This window comes from Montipora capricornis, chromosome 4 (genome assembly GCF_036669925.1).
Source record: "Montipora capricornis isolate CH-2021 chromosome 4, ASM3666992v2, whole genome shotgun sequence".
NCBI classification, from domain to species: domain Eukaryota; kingdom Metazoa; phylum Cnidaria; class Anthozoa; order Scleractinia; family Acroporidae; genus Montipora; species Montipora capricornis.
Genome location: NC_090886.1, coordinates 53,873,790 through 53,891,289, shown reverse-complemented (window position 1 = coordinate 53,891,289; position 17,500 = coordinate 53,873,790). Strand labels below are relative to the sequence as shown.

At 40.4% G+C, this 17,500-nt stretch overlaps 1 protein-coding gene across 3 annotated transcripts in view; it reads left to right on the top strand.

Moving 5' to 3' along the window:
- Nucleotides 1–9,140, top strand: part of LOC138047456 (thrombospondin-1-like) — a 10,887-nt gene extending 1,747 nt beyond the window's left edge. For all 3 annotated transcript variants that reach the window (XM_068894316.1, XM_068894317.1, XM_068894318.1), the window contains 8 exons: nucleotides 1,018–1,098; nucleotides 2,026–2,253; nucleotides 2,989–3,162; nucleotides 3,771–3,941; nucleotides 5,001–5,162; nucleotides 5,810–5,968; nucleotides 7,090–7,242; nucleotides 8,424–9,140. In XM_068894316.1, the coding sequence (XP_068750417.1) occupies nucleotides 1,018–1,098; nucleotides 2,026–2,253; nucleotides 2,989–3,162; nucleotides 3,771–3,941; nucleotides 5,001–5,162; nucleotides 5,810–5,968; nucleotides 7,090–7,242; nucleotides 8,424–9,049 (1,754 nt within the window). In that variant the 3' untranslated portion in view covers nucleotides 9,050–9,140. The remainder of the gene's footprint in view (nucleotides 1–1,017; nucleotides 1,099–2,025; nucleotides 2,254–2,988; nucleotides 3,163–3,770; nucleotides 3,942–5,000; nucleotides 5,163–5,809; nucleotides 5,969–7,089; nucleotides 7,243–8,423) is intronic.
- The last annotated feature ends 8,360 nt before the right edge of the window (nucleotides 9,141–17,500 follow it).

Sequence of the window (17,500 nt, the reverse complement as noted above, 5' to 3'; positions counted from 1 at the left end):
CAGTTTTTCGAATGAAAGCGTTTGTATCTGAAATAAATAAATTTCAAGAACGCTCGTTTTGGTTTACAAATTTCGCGAGCGCCGTAATCTTGAATAACTATGAGGTGTTGTGGTTGAAGATCATCTCAGTTAGATAAGGAACTTAAGCAATTGCAAGTAAGTCCATCCCCTTTCTTGTTCGTTTATCGTCGAATGCGTGTCCTGATATTGGTTCGGTCGGTCGAATTGAAAAAAAAAACCTAAAAAAAAATCAAAAGCATTCTCGGAATCGGAGGCCTGGTACCCCAGCATCATAGCTACAACAAGACGTGAACCCAAAATCAATATGGCGGAAAAGTTGGTGGGTGTTGTTGCAAAATTAAGACAGCGTGGGAAAAAGGATCAACCACCGAAACTCCTATGCGACATAAAAATGGCTTAAAAACGTCTTTACCTTTTTTTTTTTTTTTTTTGGAAAATGCCAAAAATTTGGGTCGGTCGGACAACGCTAAACGGAGAAAAAAAGGGGATGGCCTGAGCCTGAAAAAAAATCCAGCCTTGAACGGGATCTGAACCCATTACAATGAGATTTCGTTAAACTTGCTCTACCAACTGAGCCATCAAGCCAACTGGGAGATGAACAATTGCAAGTTCTTAACTATTGTCCTGAAAAGATATTTAGGTCGGCACTGTATATGCGTACTCACTCTTTCAATCATACTCTTGTTATGCTTCCAGACACACAGTGGTACAAAAATCTTTGCCTGTGGATAAATGAAATGATTTAAATGAGGAGCACTAGGATTTTCCAGTAATGTAGCAGCTCTTGTAACCTGCTTTTGTTTGGTATTGCAAGCAGCTTCTATTCTGTTTAAGTCTGAGTCATTGCTTCGATTGTTTAATCTTTTTGGCTAAGGTAGCGAGCCAGTCACATCATACGTTACGAGAGCTGCTACATCACCCCATTTTTTTCCGTGTATTTCTATTCAAGGATTTAAATGTCACCATGACGATTCATTATTTTCGATGTTCTTGTAGAGCATAGTCCTGACTTAAAGTCTATAATAAAGTCTCAAGTCCCTGAAGATAAGGAGCCCGTGAAGAGGCAGCAAATAAAAGGTAAGTGTTTTATGTATCCAGCTTACTCAGTCTGGAAAGGATGAAATTCACAATCTGGTAATAGTGAGTTCAAGGCCAACGTTGGGCGTGTTTTGGTTTTATTATGAAGTTATTATAAAGAGCATTCCATATACGGCTTGTCCAAAGGAAATCGCCAGCGCCAGTCCGGTTACCCAAGCTAACTCCTGGGAATCGGGGTTAGTTGTGCTTTGACATTGGGCAATAGCCTCTCCCATATCTGTGATCGTGTATGCTGAGTCGATATCAACCCGACCCTGAGGGTCTTTCTTGCTCGTCACATTCGTCTACGGTGCAATGTGATTGCGCAAGGGCGCTCTGTAATTCGAGCTTTAATCTGTTGCGCTGTCGTCGCGGAAGTTATTTAAAAAAATGTATGGACAGTCACTGTCAAAACAACTGTATGACTGGAACGGAGTCTCTAGCTGTTTCCAAACCACAGCGCGGTTAATTGCCAAGTACTAGACTGCTCTTTGCCTCATTGCAACCGAGTTGCAAACATCACTTGGTTCCTATTCATGACCTAGAGTTATTCATTTGCACCTCATAGACGTCATACTCTGCCTACGCTAGATGGATCTCTGTAGCATGCGTAATTTAGTGACACCTAGTAGGGAGGTATTTGTTCTTTTGTGTAGCACCCGCCTAATAGGCAAATTGATTAAATAAATAAATGAATAAATAAATAAACATTCCCGTTCAAAGTTTGCTCATTACGAACATTCACCAAGCGAAGAAATGTCCGATCGCTCGAACAAACGATGCCATATAACAAACAACTTGCTAACCTCACTTGATCGGGACCGTCCTGGGGAATATTGGCCCTCGGTCATTTTTTGCGGACCTCGGGCCAACATTCCCCAGTACGGCCGTCGCGCTCGGTTAGTAAAAGGTTAGTTTTTTGTGCAGATGACAATGACAGCGACGATATAAATGCACTAAGTGGGCTACAGGACCCATCAAGCCAAGAGAGTCAGGTTGATGACCCCACAAATGGCGGAGACGCAGATAAAGGCAACTTAGTTACCCCTGGAGATCACACCAATGTTCCTAGCGATCAGAAGGAGACTGGTTCGGACGCTTTAGCCAACATAACGGATTTTCTGAAAGAAAAAGAAGACAGTGGAGGTGATCCAGGTAAATAGAACGCCGTCTTACATGTCAGAGAAATTATACTTCATAGGACCTCATCCTCATTTATCGGTAAGTAAGCAACCTCGTTTTCTCTGAGGAGAAGAGATGAAAGTTGCGCGTTTCTCGAAGTCTTATAACTTTTAATTCATACTTCGTGTCAGTTCTTTATCATTTTTAGCGTCTTCGACATTTCAAGGAAGAAATTTTGCGATATTTTGCTTTTCTTCTTCTTGAAGACTGGCATCAATGTTAAAGGACCAGCTTTGTAAGACAAGCGGGTAATAGTTTCAAAAACACCACTCTGGACAGAAATAGCGTTCAGGCTTTTCAGTTCAGTAATTCCTCGTATAATTTATGCGAGAGGGGGCAAAAACGGTCATAGTTGGTGGGGAGGGCCTGGGGGTAGCGCCTTCCACTTTTTACACCAGGCGTCATTGTTTTATTGCATAGGCCGGCGAGATGTTCAAGACATGATTTATCCTGTTTGGCAGAAAATTGTGCGTTGTTACGGTATTTTACCCCGTGTTCTAAATGTGACTGCTAAAAATGCTCGAGACAATTCCACCCAGGAAAAAGAAAAACTTAATTGTCTAAGTCATGCAAGCCGGGCTCTTACTAAGAGAGTCCAAATGGCATAGAATGCCAATTAAAACTAAGCTTTGTTATATCAAGGATTTTTTTCGCATGAAGTATCAGATCATTAATTTCAAATTCTTACTTCTTGCTTTGAATTAACAGTGGATGGTGGTTTTACGCCGTGGACGTCATGGTCTTCGTGCCCAGATGCTTGCGGACGGACCGCTCTGAGGTCGCGCGAGCGTTACTGTACCAACCCAGCGCCGGAAAATGGCGGGAAAAACTGTGAGGGACCACGATTTCAACTGAAATTGTGCAAAATTAAGCACTGCCCAGGTAAATATTCGGGAAACCCTGACAGAAAAGCCCCGGGATTAACTTTGACGCAGACAAGAAAAGGACCATATCAGAAAGTACTGCTCCATAAAATACATCTTTGGTTTTCAGTGTAAGCGTAAGAGACATTGGTACAATCTTTTTTCGTTAAAGTTTGAGAACAATATTCGTTCTCAGGACATTTTTACTGCAAAATTTGTTCCCTTTTCATGCCTCTCTGTCCCGTGGCTTTATTCTTATACACCTTATTGTTATTGGACCCCTCAAATAACACAGGTGCTTAGAGCCGTTTTCAATTGAGTGTAAAAAGTAATTAGCGAATTGCTTTGGTTAATGATTACTTCACTCATTGATTGGTTCGCGCCACTTTTTCAACCAATCAGAAGTGAAATCAAAACCAATCCTGGCTCGCGCGTGCACATTTTTCGGCGCTTTGTGTCGGCTACGTGTATTTACTTCGAGTTTTGATTGGTTTACTGGATTGCCTCCGTCCATTGTAATTGGCCAAAGTAATTACTTTGGTTTTGGTTTTGCGACACTCGATTGAAACTCGCTCTAAGCTACAATAGCTTATCCCACTGGTTTTGTTTACTCCCCATCTTGCCCAGTTGACGGTGCCTTCTCTCCGTGGTCAAAGTGGACTTCTTGTTCACACAAATGCGGACAAGGGATGAAGCATCGGCACCGCTACTGTAACAACCCAAAGCCATCCAACGGAGGAAAGAAATGCACAGGAGCACACAAACAGGCAAAACCATGCTACGGCAGGCATTGCAAGGGTAACAAACATAGTCTATATGTAATCTCTACGGGGATAAAACTGAGGACACAGAAATATTTTGAAAGCCTCGACCTCCAGGGTAACCATGAGTCAATGAATTGAGATTTAACCTGATGTTTCAGAGTTAATTTTAGAGTTTTACTTTCATGCGCTAATCCTGTGCATGAGATCTTGGGTCTGCGCTTTGTACCAACCAAAAGAAACTTCAATCCGTTCCAAGGTTGTGACGTATAGAATATGCCGTGCATAAAGGGAAGAATTCAGAAAAATATCATGAACTATCAAAAACGGCAAGAAGGGACGACGAAATGGAGACAGCAATCACCAATGTGGATGTGGTTTAGGTTCAGGTTCAGGGGCCCGTTTCTCGAAAGTCCCGAAGATTTTTCGGGCCCGGAAAGCCATTTGTGAAACTGCCAACCGCTTGTTTTAAAAAGCCGATCTTTTAACATGTTTTCAAGGCAACTAAAAGTAAAATTACTTTGAAGTTTGACGACTTAAATCCTCTCCGTTCTTCAGATACAAAGGGAATTGTAGCTCCCGAAAATGGCCCTTAAAGTTTCGGGACTTTCGAGAAACGGGCCCCAGATCCCTGCGTCCGGACGCCAAATAAGAGTTGAGTTTGTGGTTGAAACTCTCGTGAAAAGCATCATTTAATTCGACTTGTGCTAATTTGATTTATAAGGGTCGTAAGTTAGAAAACTGTCAAAGTTTGGTTATGCTCTCCTCTATAAATATTCTTCTTATTATTTCCTCTCATTCTTTCACTACGCTTTGAGGTCTCGTTTGTGTACATTGTATGAACATATTTCTATGAAATTTGATCGTGCGCATGAGTGGGTGTAGTCCACAGAGAAGGATTGCTGCCTGTGACTGAATTTTCGAACAGTCAAATTCTGTCAAGGTAAACTATATCCTTTCTGAGGTGAATCAATTTTTTTTTATTTTATGAACATTCCACTTCCCTCGAAGTTTAGTAAAAATATGGATGTAGAGACTGGAAAAATTATTTTTGAAAACTAGTTCTTTGACGGCATGTTTAAATTGTTTTGAACAGAACAAGACTCAATCGTAGACATTGATCCGCAGTCAGTTTGTGGATATGACCCTTGCAGAGTGGCAAAGTGCATTTTATTACCTTACGCTTCGTGCGTCAGTGATTTCAAATGCCGACCAGTATTCTTTGACTCCGAAGAAAGAAAAGTTCCACAGTGTACAGGTAACCAGTAAAGAAAATCAATCTTTTATGTTGCCGAGAGCGCGTCATTATGGTGTGTATTGTAGTGAAAAAACTGAACCACTGTGGAAAAAAGATGGAGCGCTACTTGCGGTGGGAGGGGTGGGAGTCTTGTGCTCTACCTACTGAGCTGGCCGGGCATAACAATTTCGTTGAGAGAAATTTCAGAACGTAGTTTAAAAGCTCAAGTTTCTTCTATCCTATTCAAATATTTGTTTGAAAGCGTCTTTGAGCTCCAGGGTTTAGAGATGTAACGAGTTGTAAAACAGGTGTACAACGACTCTTCCTTTGTCTGCTAGGATTCAGTTTGCCTTTGTCCTTTTCTTGTTAATCACGAACATGCGTACTGGTGTTCATCCCTGGAAATGTTCAAAATATCTAGCCTAAAATAATTATACGTAATGAATTATAACCGTTTATCTTTGATTAATCATTCTAGCAGAATCGTCAGTATAAAGACACATGTATAGTTTGGCACTTTACTAGTAAATAAGACTCCGATACTCTTAGATATTCTAAACAGTCAAATATGAAGTCGATGAAGAAAATGACTTTATCCTTAATACTTGTTTGTTTTTCGGACTGATTTACATTAGAGACAAATCCATCTCTTCGATTATCATTGGCAGGTGACAACTTGTATCTAAATGTGGACCCTAAAGCAGTGTGCCGTTTTGATCCGTGCAAATATACCACATGTTTACAAGGCACTGCTGCTAAATGCGTGGTTAATACGAGATGCCATCCCGTTTTCCTCGATGCATTCGGAAAGAGGATGAAATGCAAAGGTACCGGAAATGTAATTTGACTGCAAATATAAATAAATAAAGTTAGTATATATACACAGGTGATTATACAAAATCGCGCGCTCTCATTGGCTCGCTATCTCGGATTATCAGCCGATAATCACCTCGACGGTCAAAATGGCGGCCAGTAGTCGTTTTGCATCTGTCAGTGAAGATGATTTGGTGTTGAAATGTTTTTTAATTTTTTCACTTTTTTTGAAATAATCACCTGTGTATTTATACTAAAACAATTATTCACCTCAGGTTCAGTAATCATCGGTGAATATTCACCGATAATCACTTCGCCTTCGGCGAATAATTGTTAAATATTAACGAATCTTAAAGGGACACTGTCATGCTAAATGTGCTGTTTTTAGGTCAAAACTGGGTAAAAATCTAAAAGAGTACTTTAGGTCGCACGTACAACATTCCTGACAACCCACTGAGAAGATATGAAATGTATTTATGGCACAACGAGCTATTTGTATTTAATTTTTGGTGACTTTCTGAAGACCGTCTTCAAACTTGAAAAAGCCCGCCAGCTTTTTCAAGTTTCAATCCATTTCCATCCTCTCAGTCCCTGGCTGGAAACAACAAAGAATAGCTTCGCTGCTCTTCAATGCCATTGGCAACAAAACGTCAGCATTATTTTTTGGTCTTCAATGACGCAAAGACGTCTTTTAGTGTTTTGAAGGTTGACTAAAATAGCGTGACACTGCCACTTTAATGTCACACAATCAGATCATGATTTACTTATGACACGCAAAAGAGGATGAGGTAATAGAACAGATCCTCCATATATGAACCTCTTCCAATGACAGTATTTTAAAATCTAACTTAAGCTACGCAGCTATTTTAGAGAGGCACCTTATTGACCAGTTGTAATGAATGAAACGAGAAATAGCTAAATTGACGGAAATGCTGCATCCGTCTTAAAAATCCATTTTAATTATGTAGCAGACCTTTGCGACGTGAAACGGTTTGTCAGTGTTGGGAAATATGTGCTTCATCTTCTCCATAAAAGAAGCCTACCTTGTGTAACTGCTATTGTCCATAAAAGAAACTCCGAATATTCGCATCAAACTTCTTTCTGACTCTGTGCATGGTTTTTCGGTTTTATACAGGTGTATTTAAGGTTCCTGCACGGTACATCTGTGGCTATGATCCCTGCAGTGGAGCCATCTGTAAATCTGATCCCACAGCCCGCTGTCTTGTGGACCACAGCTGCAAATCAATGTTTGTAAACCCATTTAATCAAAGGGTGGGGAACTGCAAAGGTGAGCTGCACCAAAACGAACTCAAGTTATCCTTTTACAACCGAAACGCGACTTTCACTCAAAGTTGAAGTAATATGTACTTATTGACTGAGTGGGAGGGCCGTACGCGATCCTAGCAGGGCCGGACGGCTTTTTCCGGCCCTGCTCGCGCCATCGCGTAGGGCCCTCATACGGGGATTTTCTAAATAGTTTTGCAATGAAAGCACGCGCGGGGCCGTACGGGTCATATCATAAACTAATTTATCATACGGCCCGTACGGCCCCGCGCGAGCTTTCATTGAGAAAATCCCCGTTTCAGGGCCGTACGCATTAGCGCGAGCAGGGCCGGAGAAAGCCGTACGGTCCTGCTTGGAAGACGTACATCTCTGTGCGATGCGATTTTAAAGGAATTTCGTCGCTTCTAAACATCAAAGTTATTTACTGCCAGAAAAGCAAATACAAGCGGCATGATAGATCTATTCTCTGTACAAATTTGCAACTTTTTTTGTCCAGACTTCATCTTCTGGGTGCTCATAAATAGCGTAAAGAGCCCATATGATAAGACGCTTATTGACTGAGTTAAGGTCGGGCCGGACAGGAAAATATTGACGAAGACCTCGGGCTAAATTTTTTTTTCGTCCGGCCCTCCCACTCAGTGAATAACTAGACCACATCGGCTGTAACCATATATAGTTAGAAAGACTAAGGTTTAATGTAAGTGCCAACAGAAAGGTCAACATGATTTGTTTGATACGTAGGAGCAAAACGAAACTGATGTCTTTTTCAATCAAGTACTGAACCACAACATCATAAACAAATTAAGGAGAGTTGGTACAATGTCGCTTAACAAAACTACCACGCGCCATCATGAGGTGTAAGCCGCGGGCGCTTTTTAAATGTAGTCACAGCGAATAAAATTGTACTGGCGCGCTCCCCACGAACTCACGACACTGTGATGGTGACTCCTCCTAAACGAACTGACTGCAGATAACTCAGCAAACTGATAACATTCAAAATCGTAGCCTGAATTTCAGCCGTCTCCTCTGGTCGCCTACTTCAGGCGGCTGAAATTCAGACTATTAAAACCGCATATAACAAAATGTTTGCTTCGCCCTCGTCTAACTTTCTTAACCCTTGGATTTTGGAGAGAAGAGAAGTTTATAAAATAAATTCACTAAATATTTTCATTCTTTCTTATTTAGCGCGCAACCACATTGTCAAAGAGGTCCATGCCGATGATGACGATCAGGATGATGGAGATGAAAAAGATAACGAAGATAATGCTGGTGATGTCGATGACGATGATCGTTTACAAAAACTGATGAACACCAAGACAAGGGACAGTGAAAACGAAAGCTATGATAACGATGATGCCAATGATGACAGCGTGCGTCTGAGCAAATTAATAAATTCAAAGCTTAACTCTAAGGACAGCGATGAAAATAGTGATGATGCTGATGATGATGATAATGGAACACGCTTAAGCAAACTATTGAATTCTAAACTAAAGGAGCAGAACGTGGGTAACGAGGACGATGATGAAAGGGAAGATGATGGCATTCGTCTGGGCAAATTAATAAGCTCAAAAGAAAGAGAAAGCGACAAAGAAACTGCTGAAGATGATGAGACCGATAAAGTTGATGACAATGATAAGCAGGAAAGTGAAGAGGAAGACAACAGTGATAAGAAAAGTAAACTTCCTTCAAGATTTAAACCTTCTAAATCCGAAAACAGTCAAAGAAAAATCAAAAACAGATTTGGGAGCCATGTAAAATACTCAAAGCAAATCAAAGCGAAGAGTAAGCGATGGTTAAAGAAAACAATTTAAATCAGTCTGTGAATAATTCTGCTTTGAGGACTTTCGTTCCTTTGTATGATTTATTGTAGTGAGCTGATTTTCTATGAAACAGAAAGCTGAACGCAAGTAATGTTTTTCGCTGGATGGGGGCGACTGGGCAAAGAAACATGTGGCAATAGTAGACATGACCAATTATCTACGTTCTGTATTGAAGTTCACTAATTTTCAATGATACTGAACTACATACATCGTCTCCCCAGCATCGTCAAAGTCTCGAAGAATTGACATTGTATCCAGGACGCGGAATAAATACTGTTGCCTACACTGACTAACCAATCCAAAAGAAATCTCCCGTCCTCATAAAATGATTAGCGATAGCTGCAATGCCTCGTTAATTGTTAGTAAAGACTATATTATTAACTGAACCATGAAGAAAAACAATTAAGATAGGATACAGCAAACGGAGCTACTTTACTTCTTGTATCCAAGGAGCTACAAGGTTCTCTTCTTTCAAAATTCCTCCAAAAAGTTAGATGGCTTTCAGGAACACAAGTCTAACAGGAGTCTCTTGCCAAAGCACCGATTGTAAAGATCGCAATATTATGTTGAGTTCATAATAAAATGGCTGTGCACGTGACTGTTCTTTTAAGAGGCTGTCGACCGAGTCAGTTTTTTTCTTAACGGATGTATGACGGGCAATTCCTGCTACAGTGTTTCTTGTTCAAACACGTTCACCGGGCTTCTTAAAATTGCGTTGATTTGGAAACTCTAATATATGAGATTGGACATAATTGAAAGCTCAAAGCGCTGAGAGTCTTGTTGGCATTTGCTACTCTCCCCCGTAATGTATGATCATTGTGGCCTAGACTCTTACGTTTCAAACGGTATTGATGAAAAAATGAAAGTCGCAAATAAGTACGCAAGTGTTCGCTTAATTGCAACAACAACTTCCGTCCGTTTTTTCCCCATAAGCCGTTATCTCTAAGTCCTTACAAATAACACCTGATACATGCATGTTTTCTTGTATAAGTCAGCGCAAAGATGACTGCACCTGCTTGGGCAAAAGAGCGTGAGTTTGAAGGCCTTTGCCGGCGGTTAAAGCATCACCAGCAGTCTTTTTTGTTCACCTCAGTGATCAACCTTGAATCTTACGCTTCATTGTACGCTCAGCAGGTACATAAGAGGAAGCTAAATTAAAATGATCAGCATCCTAGCGAAAACACTATTTTCCCAAGCGTATACTTCTTGGTTTCTTCACCGGAGTAAAACGCAAAGAAATGGGTTAAGAAATAAAAATGAATCTGAGTCTCACGACTATAGTTACGATCTCACTGTTTGTTCTTCTGTCATTAAGTCGTGGAAATCAACATGTCCACAAAGTCGAGGATACAGGTATGTGTATGAAAGGTGTCGATTTTGCTCATCCATATTTACTTTTCAAGCTTCGGCAGGGGGCTTTATTTTATCACATAAGATCCTTCATGATCCTAAATTCCTAAAACATTTTTCCTACATCAAGAGTGGTAAGGAAGAAGAAAAAACAGTTTTATTTAAACAATAGCGAAAATTAGAGCCCCCATCATTTTTTACCATAAACGAACTGAGGTAATGCTCATGAAAATGCTTTTCAGATTGAAATTCTAATGTACAAACATATTTAAGAAATGCAACTTTTACCAGAATTGGCTTTTCTTAAGCCAAAAAAACTGTCATTGCCATTCAACTACAAAGACAGGTGTTTACAATGACTCTGATCTCTGACCTTATACGCTTCAAAGACGAGCTTATTTCTACGAGCGTTAGTTGTGGGCGCACGTGAAATCTCATGTTTGAACTAACATTGCACAATAAAATTACCACATCCTAGAACCTCTTCCACCCAAAACAAAACGAAAGTGAATGGAAAGATGAAAGAGAGTTGCGGGAGTGTGACAACTGAACGTTATTTCAGTCGCGTTTGTCCATCACCTTAAAACCAGGCGTTCTACTGTAAACTGTTGTGATTGCTCTATAAATGGGGTATATTAATTAACCCTTTCACAGCACTAATGCAATTCAAATGTTCGATCCAAATATAATTAATTAAATCTGAAGTCAGGGCTATCTCACTCTTGCTTTTCTCCGTTTATTTCGATAAAATTCCCCTGCTAAAGTTAAGAAGAAAGTTCACTTCAAAGAAATGGACATTCCAAGAAATGAAAATCACAAAGTTCAAACGTCAGTCTCCAATGAAGTTATCGAGGTGGTGGACGAAGGCAAAACTCAATGCTGCAACGAAACACCCGCAACAGCAGTATCTGACACAGTCGTGGAGGTTTTTGAAGAGGAGGGACAAAAAGCTTTCCCAGCCATTCTCACAGCGAGGCCTAAAAATAGAGATAACCAACCTTTAAGAGCTGTAATAACGTCTTCGAGGAGTGATAACGCTCTGCAGACTACTCACAAAGAGGGAAATTCCAGGATGATCCAGAAATTTGGCAAAGAGAGTAAGTATAAGGCTAATATGAACGACTGGTACTCAAGGGAGGTGTCAAAAGTGCCTAATCCCGCTGTCCACAGAATGCTAATAACTCCACATGGTAGTGGCAATACTTCGTCTTCCCTCTCTCTTGGTCAAAAATCATTTCATGATCAAAGATATTATTTAGCGACTATGAAAAATTTAGCTAATAGTTATAAGATAAATGGAGACAAATTTCAGAAACAAACCATTCACAGACAAAACCATAGCACCAACTCGGTCAGATCTTCCGTTCTTACAAATGCGTCGATTTCTCACGTGACTCAGGGCACCGCCCCTTATCATGATCAACGTGAACAAATCCAAAACAATCTGATCCTCCATTCTTGGAGCAACCAAAACTCCATCTCTTTTTCTTCCAAAGCTACTTGGGAGAGACCAAGTAAAACTCAGCAACGACAGCAAGGATTATCAACGCCGTTGAAGAGCAAGAAAGGAAAAGCTATCCAGTTAGAGTCGAAAGCATTTCAAAGAACGACAATTGCAACGTCAAAACCAAGCGAATATTTAAGAACAACTCATCAACACAACACCAAAAGACCTGGTTTGTTGTCGTCATCTATAAATATGACGAAACATCTCCATCGACAGCCACTGACATCCACAGACAACAAAACCGTAAACCAGTCCCGCTTTTCCAGTGAGAAAGGCAGAAGACTTGACAATTCAGTACAAATGCGCGCTTCACTACTACGGATAAACAAAAACATGAACAAAAATCTGTCCAGATTATTCAAAACTGGCAAACCCTACAGTGAAATAGCATTGGTTAAAAGTAGCGCGAAAAAGGTTCACGCTGAAATTCCACAACATTTTAGAAATAGTTCGATATATCGAGGCAACGCTCTGAAGAGCAACGGAAAACCCTTCAGGGTTATTACAAATTCTTCTTCAATCGCCAATGACGACCAAAACACTAACCAAAAGTGTGACTTTCTAACTGTTGCTAATGCCTTAAGAAATACATACTCTGTTGATAAATCAAGAGCTGCGGACAACTCTCTGTCGAATTCGACAACTGCAAAACATTTGTTGGACCTAATTAACTTCTTTAATAGCTTTTGTCAGACTAACCGCGGTTTTTGCAATGAACCAACCGTGGAAAACGAAAATAGGGCTAACGGTGATCAGAAAGAGGTTGGTAATTCGGTAAATATCACAGAGAGAATTATTTTAGGGAAGGCAAAAAACGCTGTGGACTTCGTTAATTTGACAAAGTACCCATTGAATGTCAATCACATGAAAAAGGCATGTGTAACAGATCACAGGAACATCTTCACAAATAACTCCAGCGTCTCTGTTTCGGAGCTCAACAGAAAAATATTGCAAGAGTGGATACATGGAGGATGGTCTAAGGCTGGTAAGACGAAGGGACCCCGTTTTAAAGCTGACAACATAACCAGGGTTCCTTCAAAGAAAAACACTTTACTATCAAACTACACAAAACAATCTTTTATCGTGAAAAATGTGAGCAAAAGTGGAGATAGTGATTCTGAGATGCTCATCCTTAAACTGATGCGAAATGTGAGTAGGCGAGAGCTTGAAAACTTGCAGAACTACATCATGAAAGTTCTGCAATCCCAGCTGCTTAAGAATTTCTCACAATTACAATCACGGCATGAACAAAAACACAAGGATAGTTACGGGGGAGGGGAACACAATCCCCAATACTCAACAACTTTACACCCGTCCTCAAAAATCATCAAAAATCCTGAAATACCAGATGTAGCTCTAAGTTTATCTTTGAAGGGAAACCATTCTTCTTGGAACTACACAAATGAATTCAGGTTGCGCGGCAAAAAGTTGAACAAAAGTGGAATGAACGTTTCTGACAACTATCTTCTCAGGCTGATGAGAAATGTAAGCAGAGGAGAACTTGAAAATTTATTGAAATACATCGTTAACATTTTGAGGTCCAATCGAAAGTGGAATTTCCCACGAAATCAACAAAAAGGAAATATAATTCATCGCGATGAACAGCACAATATTCATAAAAAAACTTTATATTTTCACAAGGCTGGTGGAAATGGTTTTGGGGATGAGCAACATGATGAGCCAAAACCACGCCATTATGAAAATAAGAATGTACCAAAGTTACGGGACAAGCTTCTGCATACGGGAATACCAAAGAATGTGTCGCAGCATATTCAAGGACAAAAGAAAAACGAACATCGTGAGAGAATGAATAATGGAACACAACTGAGCAGAAACAAAAAACTTCGTGTCGAAGGCGGGAAGAAATCAAAAGACCAGCCATTAATCCTTTCCAACTTTTTGAGAACGACAATGGATAAAACTAGCCATAGAAGTGTACAAAAAGGTCCATATCCGAATTCCTTGGATAATTATCCGAGCGCCCCAAGGCAAACCCATAGCACATTTGAAGGAACAGTCCGCAAGAGTGGAGCTAATCACTTGTTACTGTCCTTACGTAACAATTCCGTTTTCAAGATGACATTACCAACAGTTCCTCGGGGTTTGTTTCCCACGAAAAAATCAAGGAAAACAACTGTTTTAAAAGCCATCGATCAACCTGATAATGATGTCACAATAATATCAAACACACGACTTGGTTCAGGCATCCAGAAGAGTGACATCGATAATGCGTACAGCCAGCATGAGGAAGACGTGTTCCAGGAAAAGCGTGGCAAAACAAATACGACGTCGCAAAGACTGAGCGCAGCAGTTTCGGAGATGACGGAATTCGTCGATCAAGGTATGGTCAAACCAAATGTATTTTGCTTTGTTTCTGTTAACTTCAGCAAGCTGCGTCAATGCATGTCGGTTAGCTTTCGAGTAAATCGAGCGGGCGAGTCAAAAGTATAAGAAAACCAGTATCAAATTAACTAACGATAAATTTAATACCGCTTGTACCGTCATGGATTTGTGTAGTCCAGGGTAAAAAGTGCTGAATGCATTGGCGGCGCGAAAAAGTCGACATTTTAAGTACACACAGGGAAGTCGTGAAAATGTAATGTAGCTAATAACCTTATTGTCGTAACGAAATGAACGCGAAAACGTCCTTTATAAGAGAGATGAACTTTCATGTTATAAATTTGAATCAGCCCTAGAAAGAGAAAGCCTGGTAATCAAGTGGTCGCATTGGCTACCCTGTTCGCTGTCCTGTGGGAGCGGGGCTAAAAGGAAGAGAATTCAATACAAGTGTACATCACACACGAAAGATATAAGAGACTGTACGGTCAGCGGTGAGCAACAGGAATACTGCAAGCTTCAGCCTTGTCCAGGTATATGTAAAAAAACTTTATCAGGACACTTTAAACAAATGTGTCATATAGACAACTGAAAAATTCAGGCGTTGAAGCCGCTTGAATTTTTCAGGTGTCTACAGGATACAGTTACTTAAATTGCCCTGATGAGTGCGAGGATCAGTTGTCTCAATTTCGTCTATAGAGCGGTTTTCAAATGAGTGTCGTAAAACCAAAACGAAAGTAATTACTTTGGCCAATCAAAAAGGACGGAGACAATCCAGTAAACCAATCAAAACTCGAAGTAATTACAGGTAGCCGACACAAAGCGCGGGAAAATGTGCACTTTCGAGCCACGATTGGTTCTGGTCTCACTTCTGATTGGTTGAAAAAGTGGCGCGAGAACTTTGAACCAATCACTAAGTGAAGTAATGTAAAACCAAAGTAATTCGCTAATTGCTTTCGACACTCAATTGAAAACCGCTCTATCCCGCACTTCAAATACACATTTCCTTCCTTCAAAGATAGAAGAACAACAGTATAGCAACATATCATTTTGCCTTAAGGGAAGTGGTCAAAACTACTACACTCGAACAGGACCCACCAAACCACAAAATAGATGGTGGGTCTGCCTGTACCCTCCTTGCTTAACGTCAAAAGATGGTGTCTATATTGCATAGCCACCCCTCTATCCAGCAGTAAAAAGTTACAGTGAGATTCAAACCTCACTTTTCTTGTTTGTCTTGTAATGTAGACTCTTGCTAGCTCAATATTCCTGTGTCAACTCAAATTTAAAAGCCAATAAAATGTTGTCGGTAATGTTCATGTGATACGGTTCGAAGATAGGTGTTGTCTTTGAGAACCCCCCTATCCCAAAGGTGGGTCCTGTTCGAGTATAGTAGTTTTGACCAGTTCCCTTATGTGTACGTGACGAGTGCATACGAAACTCTGATTTCTTAACAATCGCCATGCGTCAATAAAATTCGAATACTATACACTTAATGTATGATCCCGAGAGAAACAGTTGGTTTTGTTTTCCCGAGTCATCATGTTTCTCGAGACGAAGTCGAGGGAAAACAAAACTAACTAGTTTCCCGACGGACCAGACATTAAGTGCTTTGTTATATATTTAGACTTTTCCTGCAACAATCGCAGCAAAACATCCGGAGCGGTCAACAGCTGCGGAATTGTATCCTGGTCATCCTGGTCGGGATCCATTTCAATTTGATCAGGGCCACGTGACAAAGAATCAACCAATCACAGTGCTCGTTTCGTTGAACGAAAGTCTAGGTATATAACAACAGTAGTTGTTGATCTTTCCCTCAATTTTAATAAAATGAACATTAATGTCAAATATACTACGGGTAACAGAGACCGCCATCAGAATTGATATCATGCGCTGACTCGCAAATATTTTTTTAAATTGTGCTGCATGATGAACGAAACTAAACAAGTAGGTTAGGGTGATTCTGGTACTTATTTATCCACGTACTGGATTACGCTGCGGATAGAACAGTTGGAGGATATCTTAGAACACTGGCTATAAGCTTGTGCAAGCAAGGATACACATAAATGAGATTCAAACGAAAAAATTGCCTTAGTGTATCAAATGTTATGCTATTCAGCCAAACTGTACATACGAAATGGTCTTAATTTAATAAGTTAAACCACGCCCAGGTACTGGAAAAGACAAGTCCACAACGGACGAATTCACAACGTCAACATGCGTACGCATACTTAACAATACGGCTGGTACAAATTAACAGCTGATATTATGAGTGAATAAACCGCTTTTTTCTTTTTTATCATTTTGTAGTAGATGGACGGTTGACATTATGGAGTCCGTGGAGTTTATGCAGTAAAAGCTGCGGATTCCGAGGCGTGTCTGTTCGTACAAGAACCTGTATTCCCCCACGCAACGGAGGGAGACCGTGTTTTGGTGAAGGAATAAAAAGGCGTTTTTGTAACCGCAAGCACTGTCCAGGTAAACAACGCTAAACATCAGGTCAAGTCATCAATTTTTGTTCCTGATATGATACAAAACATTCTGCACTTTTCACTAGGTATCTTGTTTACCGATACGAAAGAACTGAAGTAGTAGTCTTCGACAGGCTTACTCTTAAAGTCAAGACGTCGTCGTTCACAATAGATTTGAATGACAGCGTCTAGTAGGTGATTTCTTAGAGCCTGAATAGGGAGAAGCTCTTACAAACTAAACTCCACGTTATATTTTAGCTGAATTTCCGTAAATGATCTTGACTTATAATTCAAATTATAGTGTACACTATAAATTTCTATAGTGAGCGGTGGCCTGAGTCAGTGGTCCAAGTTTGGTCTTTGTTCTAAGACTTGTGGAGGAGGTCTGAAGATGCGCCGTCGTTATTGCAACAATCCAGTTCCTCAATATGGCGGCAAGAAATGTGACCAGGCTAACATGATGGAAATACAATCTTGTGGTAACAAAAGGTGCGCTACCAAGATTTTCAACCGTAAGTAAATAAGGAAAAAATGTTTTCAATGCAGAGGGCTAACACTGAAGTGCTTTAATATCCAACAGTGATCGCTAAACAAGCACAGTGAATAACATTACACTCAACTGGTAGCGTAGCCATTGTGGCATGCAGACCCTGCATGCAAAAACACTGAAAGATCTTAGAATGACCTGCGGCTATCAAGCGTTAGTTCATTTGGAGCTACAATAGAAACCCCAGGGAAATGTATCCATCTGAGCGTTAGCACTTGTGTGGAAATTGG